We start from the raw sequence: 23630 nt of genomic DNA, 5'->3' as shown, positions 1-23630 counted from the left end.
AGCAAATTGAGTTACGAGCTCGGTCACAGAACGAATTAAACTCGTAAGTCAAGGTTCCACTATATATATATATAGCACAAAGAGGCGTAAGAGGCATAAGGCAATGGAGGCGGGATAAGGCAATGGAAGTATGTGAAGGACATACCTCTCATTACTCTACTCAACGCAAAACTAACACAGGAAAAGGACTATTCTCACACATACTATGAAATAACTGAACTATCGCGAGGCTACGTGTTGTTGTGTGACTAACTATGAGGGGGAAATTTAACCTTTATTGTACAAACCCAAAACCGCAACTATATATATATATATATATATATATATATATATATATATATATATATATATATATACGTACACACACATATATAGATTTGTTTATATACGTTTTGTTTTGACCCAGGTAAAGTTTTGACTTTTTCAACATATTTCAACATACAGCTATTTGATCTTCATTTCAACAATATTGATTGATAAAGGTGATATATATAATATAACAATATCATGAAACATTTACATTTTGTAGTCCATTGTATAATTTAAATAAACACAAATGCAAATTTCGCACGTGGAAAAAGTAAGTACACCCCTACATTCATCACTACTTCAAATACCTAAAATTAGAATCAGGTGCACCAGCTCAGGTGCAGATGATTAGAACATCGTTCGAGAGGATCTTGGATGAACCTGTCTTATTTAAACCTCAGACATTTCGTTTGGGTTGCTCTTTGCTGTTGAAGTGTGCGGCGTCACCATGCCTAGATCAAAAGAGCTTTCTGAGGCCTTCAGAAAGAAGGTTAGAGATGCCTACGAGTCTGGGAAGTGATTTAAAAAGATCTCCAAACAATATGAAATCAATCATTCGACTGTGCGGAAGATCATTTACAAATGGAGAAGATTCCACACAACTGCCAACTTGTTCAGGCCAGGCCGCCCCAGCAAGTTCAGCCCGAGAGCACACCGCAAGATGCTGAAAGTAGTCTCGAAGAACCCCAGAATGTCATCACGGGACCTACAGGTAGCTCTTACCACTGTTGATGTCAAAGTGCACGAGTCTACCATTAGAAAGAGGCTGCACAAATTTGATCTACATGGGAAGTGTGCCAGGAGGAAACCTTTGCTCTCCAGAAAGAACATCAGGGCAAGACTAAAGTTTGCCAATGAACACCGAGGCAAAGACCAGCACTTCTGGAACAATGTGCTCTGGACAGATGAGTCAAAGGTAGAGCTATTTGGCCACAGTACCAGAAGACATGTTTGGCGAAAACCAAAGACAGCATTTGACCACAAGAACCTGATACCAACTGTAAAGCATGGTGGTGGAAATATTATGGTTTGGAGCATCAGGGCCTGGGCAGCTCACCATCATAGAATCCACTATGAATTCTTCATTGTACCAGAGGGTGCTTGAGGATAATGTGAGGCCATCTGTCAGAAAGTTGAAGCTCAACCGAAGGTGGACCTTGCAACTTGACAATGACCTTAAACATACCAGTAAATCCACCAAGGAATGGCTGAAAAGAAAGAAATGGAGGGCTCTGGAATGGCCAAGTCAAAGCCCGGATCTAAATCCCATCGAGATGTTGTGGGGGGATTTGAAACGAGCTGTGCATGCAAGAAATCCCTCAAACACCACACAGCTGAAAGAATTCTGCATGGAGGAGTGGGCAAAAATTTCTCCCAGTCGGTCAGAGATTGGTATACAGTTATAAGAAACGCCTACTTGAGGTTGTTTCTGCCAAAGGGGGCAATACCACCTATTAGATCCAAGGGTGTACTTACTTTTTCCACATGCGAAATTTGCATTTATGTTTCTTTAAATTATACAATGGACTACAAAATGTAAATGTTTCATGATATTATATCACTTTTATCTATCAATATTGTTGAAATGAAGATCAAATAGCTGTATGTTGAAATATGTTGAAAAAGTCAAAACTTTACATGGGGTGTACTTACTTTTTCACGTGACTGTATATATCTATACATACACACTCGTATATACACCATCCTGGTGGTTAATGTCTATCCCCATCGTTGCCATCCCCAATTCCACACTCCACCCCCCCCCCCCCCCCCAATTCAAATTGATAAACTATTACATTTAATTAATGTGTTGATGCAGCGCAGGCTTGATGAGCCAAATGGCCTCCTCCTGCATCAAAGTTCCTTGTGTACCTACAAAAATGGAGCACCACACAAAACACACCCCCTACCCCCACCCCCCAACAAAATAGTTTTTAAAAAAACCCCCAAAAAAAACTTGCACAGCAATCAGTGAAAGAAATAAAATAAAAATAAATTCCATGAACATGAAACGCAAATCAAAAGATGATAATTTAATAATTCTACACACAGCCAGGTAGTCAATTATATCTCTCGTACAAACTTTCTGCAAGTCAATCCTGGTGCCCCATGGTTTAATGAGAATAGAGAATAACATGTGAAGGATAAGTGGTTGAAGAAGAATAAAACTACGAAAAGGTGATGGTGGTATCCTGCCAATGGAAGTGCCCGGAGTCAGCAGGAAAGGTTTCTTACTTGAGCAGTCTTTGAACTGGAGGAGAAAGATGCAGAGACAGGAGCAGAAGCCCCAGAAGCCTGAATCGAAGCTGCCTAGAGGCAGAAAAAGTCATAAGCCCTTCGTAAATAAAAGCTTTTAATGCCCAGGAGAATGAATGACTTTGCTGGTGAAGCAGGAGAATAAAATACAAGGTGCAAAGTGTAAAAAACGTTTTTCTTTTGAGTGTGCAAAATTGCACTCACTCCCATTGGCCAACTGGTTTATTTAAGTGTGCATCTACATGGCCCAATGGTTGATGTGCCACACACACCTGCATCACACTGGGGAAGAGAGGTTTCGTTGAGGGGGGAGGTAGTCCTGGAGGGCTGGCACCCATGAGGCCACCAGGAGGGCATGGACCATTGGGCTGAGACGAAACAGGAATCATCCCTGGGTGAGGCAGGTACCCTGTACGCAGTACAGAGGGGATGTGACATTCAGATGTTGTTTCATTTAATAAGATAACCTCTTATTTAATAAACAGCTTTCATTTCATAAACAGCTGGTTGCTCCGACTTGACATCTTGCTCAATTTCAATCCATGTATCAAATAAATATATTGGTGTTGCTTTCTTCAAGAAACAGGGCTTGCATCCCTGTTAACATGCTGAACAATCATTATATCAACATTCCCTTCAACCGACCCCCAACACCATCCAAATAAAAGAAAATAAAAAGAAGACTTTCAGTAAAGTCAACCATGGTTAACATTGTGTTAAATATCTAAGCAAGGCAGGACTCCATATTGCAGGGGCATAGAATAGCACTCCATATTGGGTGGAAGATAAAGCAACAATGCTCAGGTTATATTTTAAGTGAAATCAAATATTATTGAATGCTGACATCGTAGTTCATGAAATAGCGAAATGACAGTTTTAGAATAGAAGAGGAGGAGGAGGAGGAGGAGGGAGGAGGAATGGGGTCAAAATCAATTGTAGGAAGAGAAGGGCATGTTGTTGAAGGGCTACCATGCCCCAAAACCCACCCACCCCTCACTACACCCACCCTCCCCCCCCCCCCCCCCTCCCAGATCTCAGAAACTGATGGTCCAATGAACTTGAATATGTGCACATAATGAACGAGACGGTAAAAAATAATTTTTTATAATATGTTAATTTGTCGATTTATTATTGTCGACAAGGCTCTCTTTATCTATTATTAGGACCAAGATGACGATCTGATCACATTTTAGGTCAAATTTATGCATAAATAAAGAAAATTCTGAAGGGTTCAAACTTTTTCTCACCACTGAAGTTATGCAAGATGCTAGTTTTATGCATTTTGCACAGAAACCTACAATGCTCGCAAGACCCTGGAGAAAAAAAAGTCATGAGAGAATTTTAAATCCCCCCAGTGGCTGAAACAAAATTGCAAAGAAATGTTGAAGGGGAGCCACCTATGCCTCCCCCCTCCCCCCCCCCCCCCCAGCGCAATTAGAGTTAAGGTGGTGATCTGACACATTAAATGGTTGAAAGAAGTAAAGTAACAAGACCAGACAAAAACTAAAAGACAGTTCCAGAGGTGGGAGGAAATGAGAATGAATTGAGTTGACCTTCTTTGGATTTATACAGAAAACTGAGGAGTGCTTTGCAAAATTAATGAATTTGATCAAGCACCGATGGAGTGAAGTGGGTTAATGAAATGCTCAATATCGCAATATTAGAACCTTAAACCATTGTATTAAAAGACTGAAGCTCACAATCTACTGAGAGCGAGACGAGCAAATCCTTAGTCTGAGCAAACGCTTTGGACATCGGCTTGAAGGTACCAGATTCTGAGTTCCATGACGGGTGTCCATCATAGACAGTTGTACTATCCGGTCTGAATAATGTTTCAAGTTTGATTGCTGGATTACAAAGTACATGTGATTTCTTTGTGCTTTCACCTGGTATGCCTGGTGGTACTGAATGATGCAACACCGGAGGTATCCCATGTGCCGAGGGCATCATAGGCATCATCCTAAAGGAAGAAAAACAAAAAAAAGATACAGAAAAATGGTCATCATAACCAATTTGGGTAAATCTGAGCAGTCTTTTTTTTTTCCTTATTTTCTTTTTTATTGTATACAAGATCGAGGCTCGTGAAAGAGCGAACATTAATCACACAGAAAGACAAACAGACACACAAAACAAATAACATCGGGAGCGGTAGACAAGATGGGGAGAGAGGGGGAAGGACACAAACACAACATTTGAGAGCAGGGGCCGAGAGACATGGAGACATCGAGAGAACTGTGGGAGGGAGAGGGCTTTGGGGTGGAGGCATGGGAAGGGGGGGGGGGGGGGGGTGGGAGAGGTATAAACCATATGGACACTGCCAGGACTTCCAGGAAAGAAGTTGGAATTTCAAACAAGGTGGATCTGGGGTGAATTAGTGGGGGTAGAAAAGATCAAGGTTTTGGATGGGGGAAGATAAGAGATGGTGGTGAACAGCTGTTTTAAAGACCTGGAGGGAGGAGTGTGATTGAAGTGAGTGTGGGAGTTTGTTCCAGAGGCGGGAGAAAAGAGGAATGAAAGAGTGAAGGTGGGCAGAGAGCCGAGATTTCGGCAGTTTAACCATCAGAGGGTGGCTGGCGGATCTTGTGCGACCTGTAGGAATATTTGGGGGACAGAGCACAGAGAGAGCTGGGGGAGCAAGGCCGGAGAGGAGTCGGTAGAAGACAGAAAGACCACCTACCTGCCTGCGGTGAGTGAGTGAAAGGCCCTCAGAGATAGCTTCATCGCGGGAGATTCCAATGATTCTGAAAGCTTTGGATTCAACAGCGTGAAGCCGAGCCAGGTGTGAGGCAGGAGCACCAGCCCATAGGGGAGAACAGTATTCCATTGAGCTGCAGATGAAAGCCTTGTATGTGGTGAGGAGCTCAGGTGTGCCTAGGAAGGACTTCGCACGACAGAGGATGCCCAGTCGGCGACTGGCTTTGGAGGCCAGCTTGGAAATGTGGTTTTCACAAGAAAGATCATGGCAGATAGTGAGACCCAAAAGCTTGAGCGACAGAACTTCTTGGAGAGGATTGTTGAGAAAGTAGATGGGAGGGTTGTCCAGTCGATCTTTTCGGAGAGACATAGTAAGAGTGTGAGATTTGTCAGGATTGAAAGACATGTTCCACTTGTTTGACCAGTCTGTGATTTTGTCCAGGTCTTCAGAGAGTGAGGAGGCTGCAGACTGCCGATCTGAGGGAAGAGGAATGGAGCGGCAGAGAGTGGAGTCATCAGCAAAGAGATAGAGAGGATTTTCCAGAGAGTCAGAGAGATCATTGATAAAGAACAGAAAAAGCACAGGGCCCAGCACACTGCCTTGGGGAACTCCAGCCTGAACAGGAAGGGGAGATGAGAGAAATCCATTCAGGGCCACATGTTGACTACGACCAGAGAGGAAGTCCGCAAGCCATGCATGGAGATTTCCATGGATACCATAGGAGGAGAGTTTGGTGAGCAGAGCTGGGTGCCAGACCGTATCGAAGGCACGTGATATGTCAAGGGAGACAGCTCTGATTTCCTGTTTGGCATTGAGGACCTCCATCCATTGTTGAGACAGCAGAAGCAGCATGTCCAGAGTAGAGTGACCTGGTCTGAAACCAAATTGATGATCAGAGATCAAGCCATTGGAGAAGAGGAAAGATTTCATATCCGAAGCAATGATGGATTCCATGACTTTGCTGATAATTGGGAGCAGGCTGATTGGTCTGTAATTGCAAGGATCTGTTTTTGCACCTTTTTTGTGTAAAGCGGTAATGTTTGCTGATTTCCAGGATGCTGGCAGATGACCTTGAGCAAAAGATAGGGTGAAAAGAACAGAGAGAGGGTGAGATAGAGCGGCAGAGCAGGATTTTAGGACCCGTGGGCTGATGCCGTCTGGTCCAGTTGCAGAATCAGAGTCGAGGTTTGACAAAAACTCCTCCACCTTGTCAGGAGAGTAGGACACAGAGTCCAGGAGCAGTTGGGTTCGACTGGGAAAGGTGGGAACAGAGAGAGATGGGTTTGGGACTAAGGATTTTGAGGCAAACACAGAGTTGAGGCATTCGGCTTTGTCACGTGCGATGTCAACTGTGTGGCCATTTGAGGTAAGGGAGGGGATGGAGGGGGAACAAACACCAGAAACGGATTTGACCAGACGCCACCAGGATTTGGAGGAAGGAGACAGGTTTGAGAGTTCATTCTTGAGTGAGGAGAGATAGTGCTTCCTGGCACTCCTGAGGGTAGACACACACTTGTTCCGAGCTTGGTGGAAGGAACTGAGATTGCCTTCAGTTGGATTAGCCTTCCAAGAGGCAAAGGCAAGTTGTTTCAGGGCAACTGCCTCACCACAAGATTCAGTGTACCATGGACGGGAGGAAGGGTAAGACAACTGAAGGCGAGATGGGATAAATCTGCACATGAGAGAGATCAGTTTGCTTTGGAAGAATTCCCAGGAAGAATTGATGTCAGAGGCAGTGGAGATGGGAGACCAATCCAGACGATTGATGGCTGCTTGAAGACCGTCCCAGTCGGCCTGAGTGAAATGCCAGACTCGTCGACGCTGAGGAGGCTCTCTGAGAATGGCCAGAGAGATGTCCACTTTGACAAGCACATGATCAGAAGAACCGATTGGAGCAGAAGAAGAGCAGCAGACATTAGCAGGGAAGTTTGTCATAACCAAGTCTAGAAGAGAAGATACTCCATTGGCTGAGATCCAGGTCGGGAAATTGACAGATTGTGTCAATCCCAGTGAGTCACAGAAGTCCTTTGCTGAGGTGCCATGACTGGTGAGAGAGGAACCCACACCCAACCAGGTGGCATGATGACAGTTGAAGTCACCACATATGAGGAAGAGAGAGTTGGGATGAGTGGATAGAAGTTGGTCCATGTTGTCAGACAGTGAAATGTAGATCGAGTCATCACTGTTTGGGGGACGGTACAGAACACATATGAACAAAAGGTGGGAGCGGAGAGGATGCCGTAGCCAGAGGTTCTCCTGGGGGTGAGGAGGAGAGAGGGCAGTGCAAGGAGAGTAAGGAAGAGAGTTTTTGATAAAGATAGCCACCCCACCACCAGGCCGAGGCTCAGGTCTATCATACCGGAGAAGGGAGTAACCAGGAAGAGATATTAAGGAATCAGAGACATCTTGAAGGAGGAAAGTCTCTGTTAAGCAGATCAAGTCTGGATTGTCAGAAGCAACCTGTATGGAGAGATCAGTCATGTTTGAGCGAAGGCCCCGGATGTTTGAGGTCCATACCGTTAATGAAGAGAGAGGGGGAGCATCGGGTACAGGACAGGGGAGGGGAGGGGAGGGGAGGAGGAGTAGGGTAAAATGAAGGATGAGAGGGGGAGGTAGGGAGAGCAGTTGATAGTGTGTCAGAGATTGCAGAAGAGTTCCAAGAAAGGGAAGGATGAGGAGGATGAACGGTTTGATGGTGAAGGGATGAGGCACAGTGAGAAGTTGTTTGAGGGGGGGGCAGAGGAAAGTAGAAGGTTGGGGGGGGGGTGGAGGTATGAGATAGAAGGGAGATGAAGTGGGGAGGAGGCAGCTTTGAGGAGGAGGGGGGAGGAGGGAGAATTGGAGAGGAATGGTATGGGGGGAGATTTGAATGGGAGGGGTTGGGGGGGAGTTTTGAAGGGGAGGAGTGAGGGGGGAGTTTAGGAGGGGACGGGCAAGGGGGGAGTTTAGGAGGGAAGGGGCAAGGGGGAAGTTTAGAAGTGGAGGGGCAAGGGGGGAGTTTAGGAGTGTAGGGGCGAGGGGGGGGATTTGGAGGGGAGGGGCAAGGGGGGAGTTTAGGAGGGGAAGGGCAAGGGGGAGTTCAGGAGTGGAGGGGCAAGGGGGGGATTTGGAGGGGAGGGGCAAGGGGGGAGTTTAGGAGGGGAAGGGCAAGGGGGGAGTTCAGGAGTGGAGGGGCAAGGGGGGAGTTTAAGAGTGGAGGGGCAAGGGGGGAGTTTAGGAGTGTAGGTGCAAAGGGGGGGGGGGGATTTGGATGGGAGGGGCAAGAGGGGAGTTTAGAAAGTGGATGATTAATGAAAGACGAACATTGAAAACAAATTGGGTTTGTTGTGATTTTCAAGTTAGCAATCCGATTCAGAACGATGGAGGAGGGATGGAATGAATGTGAATTTAGACCATGTAGTGAGGGAGACGTATAAGATATTGAATTTCTTTTTTTTGACGTGGAATGAGATGGAGAGGAAATTGAGAAAAGCCTTTTAAATAGGAAGAAAAACAGCGCGTTGTAAAATACCACTGAGTAAAACACTGAAGGGGAAAGGTTAAACATATTTAAATAATATTTAAACAGAACCATGAACAATCTTATATGCACAAAATACCAACGGGGGGAGAGCCGAGAGGGACCACCACAAGTCACGTGAACAGGGCAAACGGGGGATGGCAAGGAGATAATGGGGGCGGGGCGAACAGCACACCTGGACAGAAAATACAGGATGAGACAACAGTACACGTGGAGAAAGGAAAATAAGTTTTTTTTTGGTTTTTTTGTTTTTTGGGGGGGTGGGGGGGGGTGGGGATTTAGAACGTGAGACAGAGTATTATGTTCGGGGTAGAAGGGAAAAAACTAAGAGCCAAGCAAAACACGCTTAAGTTAACAAACACCGACGGGGGTACAACTACAAGGCGGCACACGAGGAGCAGAACACGATTAATTAATTACGAGTTACAGGAAATTCAAACCAAAACTAACTATAATCAAACAATAACGCATGGACGATAAAATAACGAGTTGAAATTTGACAATCTATCTGGGGAAATGGGGGAGAAACACGTGGTCGAAGAACGAACGAACGAATAAGAATGAATAAACGAATGAGAACAGAGAAGGAAATGTTTTTTTTTTGTTTTTTTTGAGTTGAGATTTACATAAGGAAGTAGGCTATGGGGTGAAAAGACTGGGAAAACAGAGAACGAAAGTTATTGGATCACAAACGATGGACCGCTGAGAGAAAAACAAAGCCTCAAGGTTGGACAGTGTACACTGTACAAGGCCTCAAGACACGACACGAATTAACACGATTTTCAATACAGGTATGAAAGATTTGCACCGAAAATCTTCATCGGGAGACAATATATACACCATAAAATAAATACAGTTACAACGAAAATACAAATGGGAACAATTACTTAACTTCGATTTTGATGGATAGCGTGGAGAGCTGAGAATAAACGAACCCTCGCCAGCAAGACCGGAAACGGAAGGGTACTTTCACTTTCACGGAAGGTCTTGTACTTTCACTTTCTAAAACTGAGCAGTCTTGTACTTTCACTTAATTTTTTTTTTGTCTACAGAATCAAGGCTCGTGTAAGAGCTAACACATTGAACATGAAAACATGCACAGGCACATAAAACATACAATGAAGGGAGCAGGAGACAAGAGGGGGAGATAGAGGGAAGCACACAAGCACAACAGTAGAGAACATGGACGTCGGTAGATCTGTGAAAGGGACAGGGCTGGGGGAGGATGGAGGGGTACGCAGTATAAAACAAATGAACACTCCTCGGAATTTCAGGAAAGGAGTTGGGGATTGAAAGAGGTGGATTTGGGGTGTTTTATCACTTTATATCATTGTGTGGCCATGCAGCAACTCAGGCTAAATAAAGACTGTCATTGTGACAGAAGTTCTGGTAGCAAATTCAAAAGTGCCAAGGGGCTGAGACTCTAGAGTCTGGAACATGCACCTTTTGGGTGGTATGAGGAATAGATCTGCTGTGTAATGTGAAAGCTAAGTATTGAACAATTTTTGAAATATCACATGCACAAGCCAACTAGATGGTTGGCATGGCAACATAATTCAGCCAATCACAGCCATGATCTAATCAGGTTGAGATATGAGATAATGTCATGACTCATGAGGTATAGATATCTGCAACATTAAAGCGAAACGTTCAACGTTTTTAGAAATAGCGCGTACACAAAAGACCATTGGCGGATGATCGGCCAGTCATTCAGTCAGAGCTCATTTTAATGTCCCCCTGTCTCCAACATTGTCGGAGGGTGGGGGACAAAAATAATGTACATTGAAAAATAAAATGAACGAGTGGCCACTGCAGTGCTTTCTGCAACTCTTCAGCTCTAATGCCCTTTGGCTTCTCAGCTCCTACCCCCGGTGCCACCACCTGGTCAATCAAATGCCCGGTTTTGAACCAATGAACCAAACGACACCCGTGGCCAGCACTTTCCAAACCTGAAATATTACATTTCTGGCCTACCACCAGCTGATCCGTCCTGACCTCAGCTACTTTGTGGGCCTCACCACCCAAGCCAATACCAACAGGCCTGTTCGCGCAGGCTGAGCAAACAAGTCACAGCTCATAAAGAGGTAGACACAGCAGCTCTTCCTAGACCATGTATTAAAAGCCTAGACCATCTTCCACGAGCATAGACCATGTATTAACAAAAATGCCTCAGCGACCAGTAAGTTAGTCACCAGGATAAAGTGGTAATTTGGGTAAGACAGAAATGCCGGCCAAATTATGGTATAGGTCACGTGGTATGGGCGCCATCTTGGAAAACACATTCAACTTTGCCCCTCTATATCTCCGAAACGGCTCAATGGAAAAAAATGAGTCATGGCTCATTCTAAAGAACTCTGCAATGGGACCAAAAAACACGTTTATTTAGGATATTAAAAGTGCTAACGTTACGAGGTTAGAATTCGACAAATAGATCCCTTGGTCCCACGAACATGATATTTTTTTTACATGACGTCAGGTTAAAAAAAATTTAGGTTAAAAAAATTGACATCATACATCACATAGTTCGGCCGCCATATTGTTTTTCGTGGAAAAACACGAAAACACCTTCTCCGCAACGGCTGCACAGATCGAGGCCAAACTTTGCATGCATAATCGCATACCCATGCCAAACAAAAACTTGATGACATCATACGTCAAATGGTTTCAGAGTTATGACGTTTTTAAGCATAAAGTTTAAAACCTATCTCCTCCCTCATTTTTTTATCATATCAAATGGAAACTTCACAATTATTTTCCCCATGTTGGCATACTAACATGCCATTTTGGAATTTGCAATAGCCCACATGGAATGGCAGTAATAAATACTTCAACGAAAATATTTTTTTAAATTATATCTCTTGAACTGCTGCATTGATTGACATGAAACTTTATAATAAAGTGGAAGTCATGAAGTGAAACAAGTGTGCAATTTCAAGATGATTGGTTATACGGTCTGGAAGCTAGAAGTTGCTATTGTGTGAAAAAGAAGAAACTCTGCATGAGCTTCTCAGGCCATGCCAATGATTCTGGCACTGCCATTTTTCAGGTTTTTTTTTTTTTTTAATCATTTTATCTGCAGTCATTACACCGATTGACAGGAAATTTTCACCATAGGTGCGCCTCGGCATGTTATGAATCTTTCAATGGTAATTATGACGTTACAGGTGACATCATACAGGCGCTGTCTTGGAAAAACCGAAAAACTTTGCACCACGATATCTCAAAAAGCGCTGCGTAGAAAATATTGAGACATGCCTCATTGTAAAGAACTATCCATGGAGAATAACCCATGTGAATGAAGATGTCATATGTGCCTCCATCAAGATAAAATTTCTTGAGCACCATTCTAGGGATAAATTGATGGAGAAAAATAATAATAATAATGTGAAAGCGGAGTTGCATGAAAGCGGGAAGGCGGAGGAAACCAGTCATCACTGCCAGCAGTTATAAAGTGGCAGTTCTAGTCATTCTATTTTTCACTTCCAGAAGGGGTGCCCCACAGAATCAGATGACAAGCTATTTATACACCTTAACATGGTGTTTGTCCAAGGAGGAAAACCCCCCTAGGGAGGGGAACGGCTTACTACATCGATGTGAAACTTCACACACATGATCAACGAGTCTGGCAATATAGTTCGATAATTTGAACATCATAGGTCCATGGTCAGGCAGCCATTTAAAAAAATATATACTTTGAATCTGGATTTATTTTAATCCAATTCTGAATTCAGTTATATAAAGAGGCCCTGGTGTTGGCTTCGTGGCTAGGGTGCCAGCTTAGGATCCTAGGATCCTGGGTTCGAATCCCGGTCGATCGCTGAATTAACGCCAGGGGGGTTGTGACTCAGCCTGTCATCCTTCCGAGGTCGGCTAATTGAGTACCAGTTCACTGGTAATTCCCTGCTTGTCGTAAAAGGCGACAAAAAGGGTTGGCGGCAGGAAGGGCATCCGGCCGTAAAACATTGCTTCAAAAAGGGGACCAAAAAACAACAACAACCACGGTCCCCGAAAAAGGCCAACCCCCGCTTTGCGGGGAAAAATGGCCTCTAGAGGTGGTTTTATTTTATTTTATTTTTTAAAGAGGACATCATTGTTCACTTGTCGGATAAAAGTGGAGTGACTTGGTACCCGGCCATAACTGCTCGTAGTTAAAGCGCACGCCTCTAGTTAGTATTAATATTGTTTTGCATTGCAATAACATTATCATGCTATTATCATTAGTGTTGTTATTACCACCACCACCGAAGATGTATGGAGGTTATGTTTTCACCCCGTCTGTTTTAGCTCTTGCACGAGCCTCGACTGAGTATAGAAAAAAAAAGGCTGTCTGTCTATGAACAGGATATCTCAAACAGTTGTGGATGGATTTGGATGAACCTTGGCAGACAGGTTGGATGTGTGACAAGGAAGAACCAATTCAATTTTGGTGAAGATTCAAATCCGGATCTGAGAATTTTAAAAAGTGATTCTTCACCATTGAGTGGTAGGTCTAAAACTAATATAAAACATGATATTTCAAAAAGTTGTTGACAAATTTGGACAAAACGTGGTGGACAGGTTGGGTGTATGACAAGGACGAATTGATTTGATTTCATTGAAGATCCGAACCCAGATCCAGATACGAGAGTTAAAAAAAAAAAAATTTCACCAATTCATCACCGTTGAGTGATAGGGCCAAAAACGATAAATAACATGGTATTTAAAAAAGTTGTGGACGAGTTGTGACAAAACTAGGTGGACGAGTTGAGTAGGTAACCAGAGCAAGCCGATTTGATTTTGGTTCATGTCCGAATCCAAATCTGGTCTATCAGTGGGATAGAACCACCTTTAGTGGCCATTTTCCCCTGCAGAGCAGGGGTTGGCCTTTTTCGGGCACCGTGGTCCCCTTTTTGAAGCAATGTTTTGTCAGTCTATCAGTGGGATACAAAACGTAAACTGTTCAGCGTGGCGGAGGTATGCTCTCTGCAGAGTGCTGTTGTAGTTACTTTTGTTAATAGAAGCGGCTTTGGAAAAATACCACGATAAGCAATCTATACACCTCAACAGGGACTTGGGGAGGCAAATGAAGTCGCTAAAACCACAATCATGTCACCCTTAGTCCTCCTGTCAAGTTTAGATGAGATTGGATAAGTAACGACCGAATGTATAGCGATCAGACAGAGACAGAGACAGAGACAGACACCAAATTGCGTATTTTAATATGACTGCCATGGGCAATCCATAACAGTCGGCAGCTCAGAATAAATAAAATTGTGTTAAATATTAACAAGTCAATAAGACAATCTTGTGATTTAAGCTCAGCTGTCAAAGCAATTGATAAATTCAAAGTGCTTACCTTGGCATCATGTGCTGCATTCCGGGCATCATGTGGGGCATCGCATGCATCATGGGTGCCATGCCTGAGAACACACAAAAAAAGGAAAAATAAAGAACTAGCCAGATTAAAATTAGCCTCATCCCCCACAAACAGACTCACTCCACGACTGCCAACCTTCTTGGAATATCAAAATTAATTTAAAAAAAAAAAGATTTCACACTCATTTACATGGTACATACAATAAGTACATTTATGTTTAACACAAACTCCAATCAATGGAAGAAAAACTCTTCAGCAATCCTAATTCTGTGTTTACATACACTCCTCACAAAAAAAATTATGCAACAAGAGTCGAGGTTTGTACTGCTTTTATGGTGAATTTAAACACGTTCCTATTCTGGTTTAAAAGGACCACCGCATTGATCTTTACACTCCATAAACAAACATGTCAGTGGACGGCAAAGTTAAGTAAAACACTATGGCTGTCTGAAATGAGCATGCAAATTGGCAGCTAGGCCAGTCTACAAAAGTTCAGACAAGTTTACATTGGCAGAAATAGCTTTGATAACATATGACCACCATTTACCCCAATACAAGCTTGTAAACGTCTTGTCATCGACCAAATCCGATGATCCGGAGCTTGCTCGTGGATGTTGCGCCATTCTTCGACCAGGGCCACTTCCTGTCAGATCAAGAGACCAGATTATGCTGCCTGATGGCAAAATTAGAAAACCGCTCACCACCTTGTCTACAGATTAGCATGTCAATCAATGAAGCCTCAACAGAATCTAGAGGAGTCGATGAAAAGAACATGGCGCCAATGCCTCACCCCCCACTTGTGTCGTCTATTCGATGTGCTGCTGTCAATGGAGCCGTGTTAGAGGGGTAGGGAGCAACGATCTTCAGGACCTCACCACTGGCAGTTAGCCTGTCCTGAATGCTCGGGGCCAAAAATGTGATGATCGAGTGCTCTATGTAGTAGGTCATTCTGGAGAGATTGTGCTGTTGTAAAAGCGGTTCATTCTAGCAAAGATGACAAGACAACAATCCTCAAAGGGAGGTAAGCATCGAGTGACTCGAATGAGGTCTTTCTGTGAACCGTTCAGTTTGATAGTACCTTTTCGTGCACTAGAAACTAGAACGGCACTCAGTAGAACGCACACCTCCACCATGCTGAACAGTTTACGTTTTGTATCCCACTGATAGGCCAGATCTGGATTCGGACCTGACCCAAAATCTAATTGGCTTGTTCTCGTCACGTACCCAACTCCTCAACCTAGTTTTGTTATAATCCGTCCACAACTTTGCGAAATATCATGCTATATATCGTTTTTTTGCCCCAACACTCAATGGTGAAGAATCACTTAAATATTTAAAAATTCTCGTATCCGGATTTCTATTCGATTCTTCACCAAAATCGAATCGATTCGTCCTTGTCACATACCCAACCTCGCCACCAAATTTCAGCTGAACCCTTAACTTTTTGAGACATCCTGTTCACAATCAAAAGGACAAAGAAAAAAAAACAGACAGGGGTGAAAACATAACCTCCATCACGTTCGGTGGCAGAGGTAATAACTGTGATGAACATTGTACAGGGAAGCAAAGGCCGTTATTGCTATGCCTCGAAGAAACACCCTTGAACCACAAGAGTTGCCAATTATAGAGGGTATTGATACGAGTCGCATGCAAACGTACACAAATTCTGTGGGAAATGCGATTTACATGTGAATTTCCAAGATTGCCCGGTTATGGTGAGGACAATTTCTAATATCAAGAATTGCATTTATAATTTCCCCGATTCTGTTTCTGTCCTCAATAGCCACGGTTCGTTCGTTCGTTCGTACACACACACACACACACAAAACTGTCAATCTATAGTTTCATTCAGAGTCTAAAAGATGTTGCTTAATTTTTTTGTGAGGAGTACATTTCAAAGAGCAGTGCTAACTTGATGGTGCATTAAATGCAGGTGTTCTCTCGCATTCTTCACTCACTCGATTGTCAGAAACCTTTTAATAAGTAGATCCGATTTATTGTACTGGAAAAAACAAGTGGATGCCTCCGCGCCCGGGACAGCTGGACAGCACATCTGGATCAAATGGACCACATAACCACCATAATTGGCTACAAATGTGCAAATATTTTGCCTGCACAAAGCATTACACAACAAACTATGGCTGCCTTTTCTTTTTTTAGATCATTATACACTGAAGAGCCTTATGTAAAGAAATTTCTTGACCAGGCAGTGACGCGAGACCACACCAAATGCAACTATTTTTGATGCTACTTTTGGCTGTTCTGCAGTCTCTCCAATACAGGTGAAATCCAGTAAGCTCTGAGGTTTGTTTACAACTGTATGAGTAAAAACTGAGATTGGTGATGGTGGCGGTGGTGGCGGCAAGTGGGAAGGGGTGGGGGTAATGTATGTACTAACCGGGCATCGCGGGCATGGGTGCCGGAACTGGCACTGCTCGAGCAGAGGGTTGAGGATCACTCGGTATAGAATCGCCTGCATCGTCGTCTTCACTTTCCTCACTGTTGTCTTGACTTAATGTCTTCAAGCCCTTCTTAGCTTCGGCAGTGCAAAAAAATAATGGAAGACAATAATGTTAGGGAAACGACTTTTTTAAAAGACATTTTGGCATCAGGCTTGCGCAGGAATCTGCAACATAATCCTTCAATGAGGCACATTATTAAAGATCTTTGGCAGAAACAGCAGTTGCATATTGACCAGAGAAACAATTAACCAAAAGATAGTCCAAAGACAAGGAAGGTTTATTTTCTTTCTTTCTTTTTTCCACCTTGATAATTTCAATACATTGTGTTATTCTAATGTTTTTTTCTTTTAACAACATATTTACGAATTAAAACACTCAATCTACATGGACAGCATACTCGTATGATGTTAGCACGAATTATGTCTCAAGGGCAGACACGTGTTGAAACAAATACTTCATCGAGGGAAATAAGTGAGCCACGCATCTCACACTTGCTTCCCTATGCTAATGTTAATCAAATATGGATGTGGTGGAGCATCTCTCTTATTACCCGACTGAAATTTACCTTCTTTTACAAACACAGAAACACACACTGATGAAACAAACACTTAACACAGCCACTGAGCTTGGGTGAAGTGCCACCACTAGCGTCACTTCCTGGGATACTCTGGGTACCAGCGACGTCATAACAATGGCGTCGCTTTTCTCACCATACTCAGCGGGGCATTTCCTCAAGAGGAATTTCCTCCTCCCCATGGATGCCAACAGATGTGGATTGTCCGTGCTCTATCCTTTTCAAGCAAGGAAGCAGCATGTACCATTTGTAAGTCTTTGGTATGACTTGATTCAGTCCAAACCAGATGGGTGTTTTTTAGGAGACACCATCTCCTTACTGGATGGCCGTGGGCCCCCTACAGGAACTCATCCGCCCTTTGACAAGTGTTATTTTTGGTCCTGGCAGGGTGTCACAGTCACCCTCTCCACTAACAAAGCCAATGAGGGGTGTCAGTTTAGTCTCCGATAACCAGACAATGTGGCAGATAGCACTGGGTTACATGTTACCAGTGGCAATCCCAAAAGACTGACCTGACTGAATATACCTTTTTGCATGTTGATAAAACATTTGCACAATCTATATATAATATAAAAGGAGCTCGATCTCGGCATGCCTGTATGTGTGCGTCCGTCCATCCCTCCGCCAACATTTGTCCCATAGGGGATTTATACGCCGTATGTATGCTCGCCATCAATTCTGATCGCCATCTTTTTATCATTCAGATGCTAGGCAATCTGCAAACAGTGTGATATAGTTGAGCAAGGTGAGGATAGATGGACCGGTTTCAATTTACATAAAAACAAAAACTCTTCCTCCTTCATCTTCTTCTTCACATAATAATGATGAGTCTCATTCAATCTTGTTTCTCATATCGATTAGATTCAGAAAACGCTTGCTATAATTCAATCCTTTTTTTCCCATCACTTCCATTTTATTCATACAACAGTAATACATAATCACCCGATCAAACAGTATGTCTGATTATATACCGTCTTTCAAAGCATCACAAAGCAGGCCACTCTACTTGCAACACAGCTGAGAAAAGGATACGAACAAAAAAAAAAAAAAAAGCAGCTGATATTTGAATAATAATCTATTCACACGATTTTTAAAGGGTGAAAGTTAATTTTATGCCTCTGTCCACGAAGGTGGCCGGAGGAATTATGTTTTCGGGTTGTCCGTTTGGGCTAAACCTCGTTTTTCACAGCAAGCACATGTCTGATTGAGGCAAAACTTTCAGGGTAGGAGTGACAAACATGCCATGGCAAATATTTTTAATGATAATTATGATGTCATAGGTCACGTGGTGTGGCAGCCATCTTGGATAGAAAAACGAACCTTATCTGGTCAACACAAAACTTCACAAACGTGATCCCCAAGCCATACACATGCAGAATGCACCTTTTTGATGTCACATTGTTTGGCAGCCATATTAGCTTGAAAGCCAATATTAAAAAAAAACAAAAAAAACCCTTCTTGAAACCGCTTCACCGATCAATGCAAAACCTGTCATGGTTGGTAAAAATGTGATATACACTACAGGGACAAAAGTATGGGGACACCCAAACATCACACCCGTATGTGCTTGTCAAACATCTCATTCCAAAATTATGGGCATTAATATAGAGTTGGTCCCCCCTTTGCTGCTATAATAGCCTCCACTCTTCTGGGAAGGCTTTCCACTAGAGGTTGGAACATTGCTGCGGGGATTTGCTTCCATTCAGCCACAAGAATATTAGTGAGGTCGGGCACTAATGTTGGCCGATTAGGCCTGGCTCGCAGTCGGCGTTCCAATTCATCCCGAGGGTGTTCGATGGGGTTGAGGTCAGGGCTCTGTGCAGGCCAGTCAAGTTCGTCCACACCGATCTCGACAAACGATTTCTGTCTGGACTTCGCTTTCTGCACGGGGGCATTGTCATGCTGAAACAGGAAAGGGCCTTCCCTAAACTGTTGCTACAAATTATTCCTCCTCCACCAAACTTTACAGTTGGCACTATGCATTCGGGCAGGTAGCGTTCTCCTGGCATCCGGCAAACCCAGATTCATCCGTCGGACTGCCAGATGGTGAAGCGTGATTCATCACTCCAGAGAACGCGTTTCCACTGCTCCAGAGTCCAATGGCGGCGAGCTTTACACCACTCCAGCCGACGCTTGGCATTGCGCATGGTGATCCTAGGCTTGTGCGCGGCTGCTCAGCCATGGAAACCTATTTCATGAAGCTCCCGACAAAGTTGTTGTGCTGACGTTGCTTCCAAAGGCAATTTGGAACTCGGTAGTGAGTGTTACAACCGAGGACAGACAATTTTTAAGTGCTATGCACTTCAGCACTCGGCGGGTCCCGTTCTGTGAGCTTGTGTGGCCTACCCCTTCACAGCTGAGCTGTTGTGGCTCCTAGACATTTCCACTTCATAATAACAGCACTTACAGTTGACCAAGGAACCTCTAGTAGGGCAGAATTTTGACGAACTGACTTGTTGGAAAGATGGCATCCTATGACGGTGCCACGTTGAAAGTCACTGAGCTCTTTAGTGTGGCCCATTCTACTGCCAATGTTTGTCTATGGAGATTGTATGGCTGTGTGCTTGATCATATGTGCCTGTTAGCAATTGGTGTGGCTAAAACAGCCAAATCCACAAATTAGAAGGGGTGTCCACATACTTTTGGTCATGTAGTGTACTTGAGAACAGCTGAAGGTATTTAAATCAAACTTGTTTATTTTAAAGACAGTCAATGAGGTCATCTACCCATTGTCATGTGCAGGGACTACACGGAGGCATATTGGCGACGCAGTCGAATTGCTCCAGTTATTTATTTTCCCTGAAAACTTGACAGTCAAAATACAATAGCATGCTTCTGTATAATTAGATACTAGCATATAAAAACCACCTTTAGAGGCCCATTTTTCCCCACAAAGCGGGGGTTGGCCTTTTTCGGGCACCGTGGTTGTTGTTTTTTTTGGTCCCCTTTTTGAAGCAATGTTTTACGGCCGGATGCCCTTCCTGCCGCCAACCCTGTTTGTCGCCTTTGACGACAAACGGGGAATTACCAGTGAACTGGTACTCAATTAGCCGACCTCGGAAGGATGACGGGCTGAGTCAACCCCCCTGGCGTTAATTCAGCGATCGACCGGGATTCGAACCCAGGATCCTAGGATCCTAAGCTGGCACCCTAGCCGCGAAGCCAACACCAGGGTAATTAGATACTAGCATGCTTCTGTATAATTGGATACGAGTGTGCTTCTGTACAATAGGATACTAGCGTGCTTCTGTATAAGTGTACTAGCGTGCTTCTGTACAATAGGATACTTGCGGGTCATTCCATGTCAAATCATCAAAGAATCTGCCGTCATCTCTCAGATTTTTGTAAAACTTTGGGAACCAATTGGGACCCATGAAAAACGGCAAGAACTCAAATATTTTTGCTAACAGCCTCTTAATTAGTGAGATACAGACTAACGAACTTTGGACTAATTAGCGTGACGTCGCGAATTCAAATGGCCATATCTCTAAAAGTATAACACCTAGAGAGCTGGTTTTGGTGTCATTTTAAAGGTATTTTCATGCCCTATGAATTTGTCTGGGCAACATTTTCCTACCTCCAACCACAAAAAAGTTATCACAAAATATAAACTTCAATTGTGAGTCCCCAAAAAATGTATCCTTCAAATTTCCTCAAATTCATCCCAGAGGTACCTTATGATGTCAAGAAGCTTCCACATAAATTTTGTGATGGGCACTCCAATAGTTTCTGAGATATGAGCAATAATGTACATGTACGTATGGCATATAGGTTCGAAAATCAGCATTTGTAATGTATTATACAATCAATAAGTGAGTTCAAGTACACAGTGTTCACTAACCTGACTTAGGCTTTCAATTTCCTCTTCAATGCAGCAACAGCAGCACTTGTTTCTTTCTTGGAAATACAATATGTCCTTCCAGTTGCAGTGGTTGGTTCAACAGTAGTAAGCACATCCTGGTAGTCAATAGTGAGAGGGTCTGCTGGTTCCGGAAATGTATATGATGGGGATGGTCCATGTGGATGGAGGAACTTAACATCCACCTCATGCCTCTCTGGGGTATGTTCCATGACACATGCAACCCACCAGTGACCATCATAATCCACTGTAACATAACCAGTTATGGCTGAGACATTGTGATCGATCATCCCAGGTGTAAGTTTCAAACTTGATTCAAACTTGATTCAAACTTGTGCTTGAGTTGTTCTATCACCTCCTGTCCTGCATCCTGGAGTTTGTTAGATGGCAATCCTGTCGCGATTTCCAATTTTTTCTTCACAGTGTCACCGATTTTCTTGGTTTTGGATTTCACATATTTATCTGCAGCAAGTCTCTTTTTTGGAATAGGTGATTCTCCAATCAATCCCAAAGACTCATTCAGTGTATTCAGTTCCATTTCAGGAGAATGAAATTCAAACTCCCCTGAACTGCCTGGTATTGGTGATTCACCTCCACCATCATTGTCCTCACTACTGCTAATAGCGCTGCTGGTCACTGGTAATGGTATTTCACTCTGAGTCTCTACCACACCTGGTTGTCTTTTTGCCAGTTTCTTACGACACTGGGTACAGATTTTCTGTGCACTTTGCAGTTTGAGGCTTGGATGAGCGGCTATGGCTTTTTGGCTAACAGCTCTCAAGCCAGACGACTTTGGTTTTTCATGAGCTCCAAAGGGATTGCAGCAGGATTTCTGCTTCAAGATGAACTTTTCCTTGGCAGTCGTCATTTTTCTGCAGCTCCTTCAGAAGTGAACTGCCAATTTCTGTTGGTGGCAGGCCTAAGCATTACACTAAGCCAACTTGGACTTTCCCTGGGGATCTTAGACTGTGAAAATTGCATCACCTCGAATTACCCACATGGGAAATCCCAGTTGGAATTCCCCAGATGAGAATTCCCCTCAGGCCCAGTTGAAAATGAAAGTATATGATACTTCAAAGCAATTGATGGTTGTTCCCTGTGTTCCCTGTCATGGCTAGGTTAGAATGATTGTATAATACATTACAAATGCTGATTTTCGAACCTATATGCCATACGTACATGTACATTATTGCTCATATCTCAGAAACTATTGGAGTGCCCATCACAAAACTTATGTGGAAGCTTCTTGACATCATAAGGTACATCTGGGATGAATTTGAGGAAATTTGAAGGATACATTTTTTTGGGATTCACGATTGAAGTTTATATTTTGTGATAACTTTTTTGTGATTGGAGGTAGGAAAATGTTGCCCAGACAACTTTATAGGGCATGAAAATACCTTTAAAATGACACCAAAACCAGCTCTCTAGGTGTTATACTTTTAGAGATATGGCCATTTGAATTCGCGACATCGCGCTAATTAGTCCAAAGTTCGTTAACCTGTATCTCACTAAGTAAGAGGCTGTTAGCAAAAATATTTGAGTTCTAGCTGTTTTTCATGGGTCCCAATTGGTTCCTAAAGTTTTACAAAAATCTGAGAGATGACGGCAGATTCTTTGATGATTTGACATGGAATGACCCTTGGCGTGCTTCTGTATAATTGTACTAGCGTGCTTCTGTATAATTGTGTACTCGCGTGCTGCTGTATAATTGTGTACTAGCGTGCTGCTGTATAAATGTGTACGAGCGTGCTTCTGTATAATTGGATACGAGTGTGCTTCTCTGAATAATTGTATACCAGCATGCTTCTGTATATTTGGATACTAGTGTGCTTTTCTGTATAATTGGATATGAGTGTGCTTCTCTGTATAATTGTATACCAGCATGCTTCTGTATAATTGGATACGAGTGTGCTTCTCTGTATAATTGTATACTAGCATGCTTCTGTATAATTGGATATGAGTGTGCTTCTCTGTATAATTGTATACCAGCACGCTTCTGTATCATTGTATACTAGCGTGCTTCTGTATATTTGGATACTAGTGTGCTTTTCTGTATAATTGGATGAGTGTGCTTCTCTGTGTAATTGGATATGAGTGTGCTTCTCTGTAAAATTAGATGCCAATGTGTTTCTATGTATAATTGGGATGTATTTATTAATTAGAAAAGTTTGGAATGTTCTTGCCTTCCCATCCACATATATTTTCAAATTCCCATCTCACCTGTTTCCTTCTCTCTGTCTATCTCTCCCACTCTTGCTTTCTTGGCGATCCTTCCAATTTTGTTTCTGCCTTTCAAAATCAGCATAAAATCGAAATCTTGCATATAATTAGAAAAAAATAATTATGAGCCTTTAAAGGTCCAATATCCTGTGTTGGCCATATAACCTTTGGCTGTAAAAGTGCAGAACAGTTTGTTACATGTGCAACAATTGGGCTGAAACCCCCTCCATATCCACTACTGCTCTCTGTTATAATTGCCTGGAGCTAATCTTCCTCTCCCCTCATTTCTCCTCCCCCCCCCCACCACCCCACCAATTGCATGTCCTCCAGTAATGAGCTCGTAATCACACATAATCCATTTTCTCATTAGCTCCCG

General features: G+C 43.2%; 1 protein-coding gene across 3 annotated transcripts in view; it reads right to left on the bottom strand.

Annotated features, from left to right (window-relative positions):
• LOC137433490 (BUB3-interacting and GLEBS motif-containing protein ZNF207) overlaps positions 1 to 23630 on the bottom strand; it is a 59510-nt gene that overhangs the window by 25342 nt on the left and 10538 nt on the right. The window contains exons 4-9 of one of the 3 annotated variants that reach the window (XM_078785312.1): positions 16535 to 16672; positions 14684 to 14779; positions 14116 to 14179; positions 4452 to 4525; positions 2838 to 2974; positions 2545 to 2619 (exon numbers count right to left, since the gene is read on the bottom strand). In XM_078785312.1, coding sequence (XP_078641438.1) covers positions 2545 to 2619; positions 2838 to 2974; positions 4452 to 4525; positions 14116 to 14179; positions 14684 to 14779; positions 16535 to 16672 — 584 coding nt within the window. The remainder of the gene's footprint in view (positions 1 to 2544; positions 2620 to 2837; positions 2975 to 4451; positions 4526 to 14115; positions 14180 to 14683; positions 14780 to 16534; positions 16673 to 23630) is intronic. The other 2 variants (XM_078785313.1, XM_078785314.1) reach the window with 2 other exon arrangements.

The sequence above is a fragment of the Myxine glutinosa genome, chromosome 10, assembly GCF_964187855.1.
Source record: "Myxine glutinosa chromosome 10, kmMyxGlut1.1, whole genome shotgun sequence".
Classification (NCBI taxonomy): Eukaryota; Metazoa; Chordata; class Myxini; order Myxiniformes; family Myxinidae; genus Myxine; species Myxine glutinosa.
Note: the sequence above shows the minus strand (reverse complement) of the source record. Positions and strands in the feature narration are given on the sequence as shown.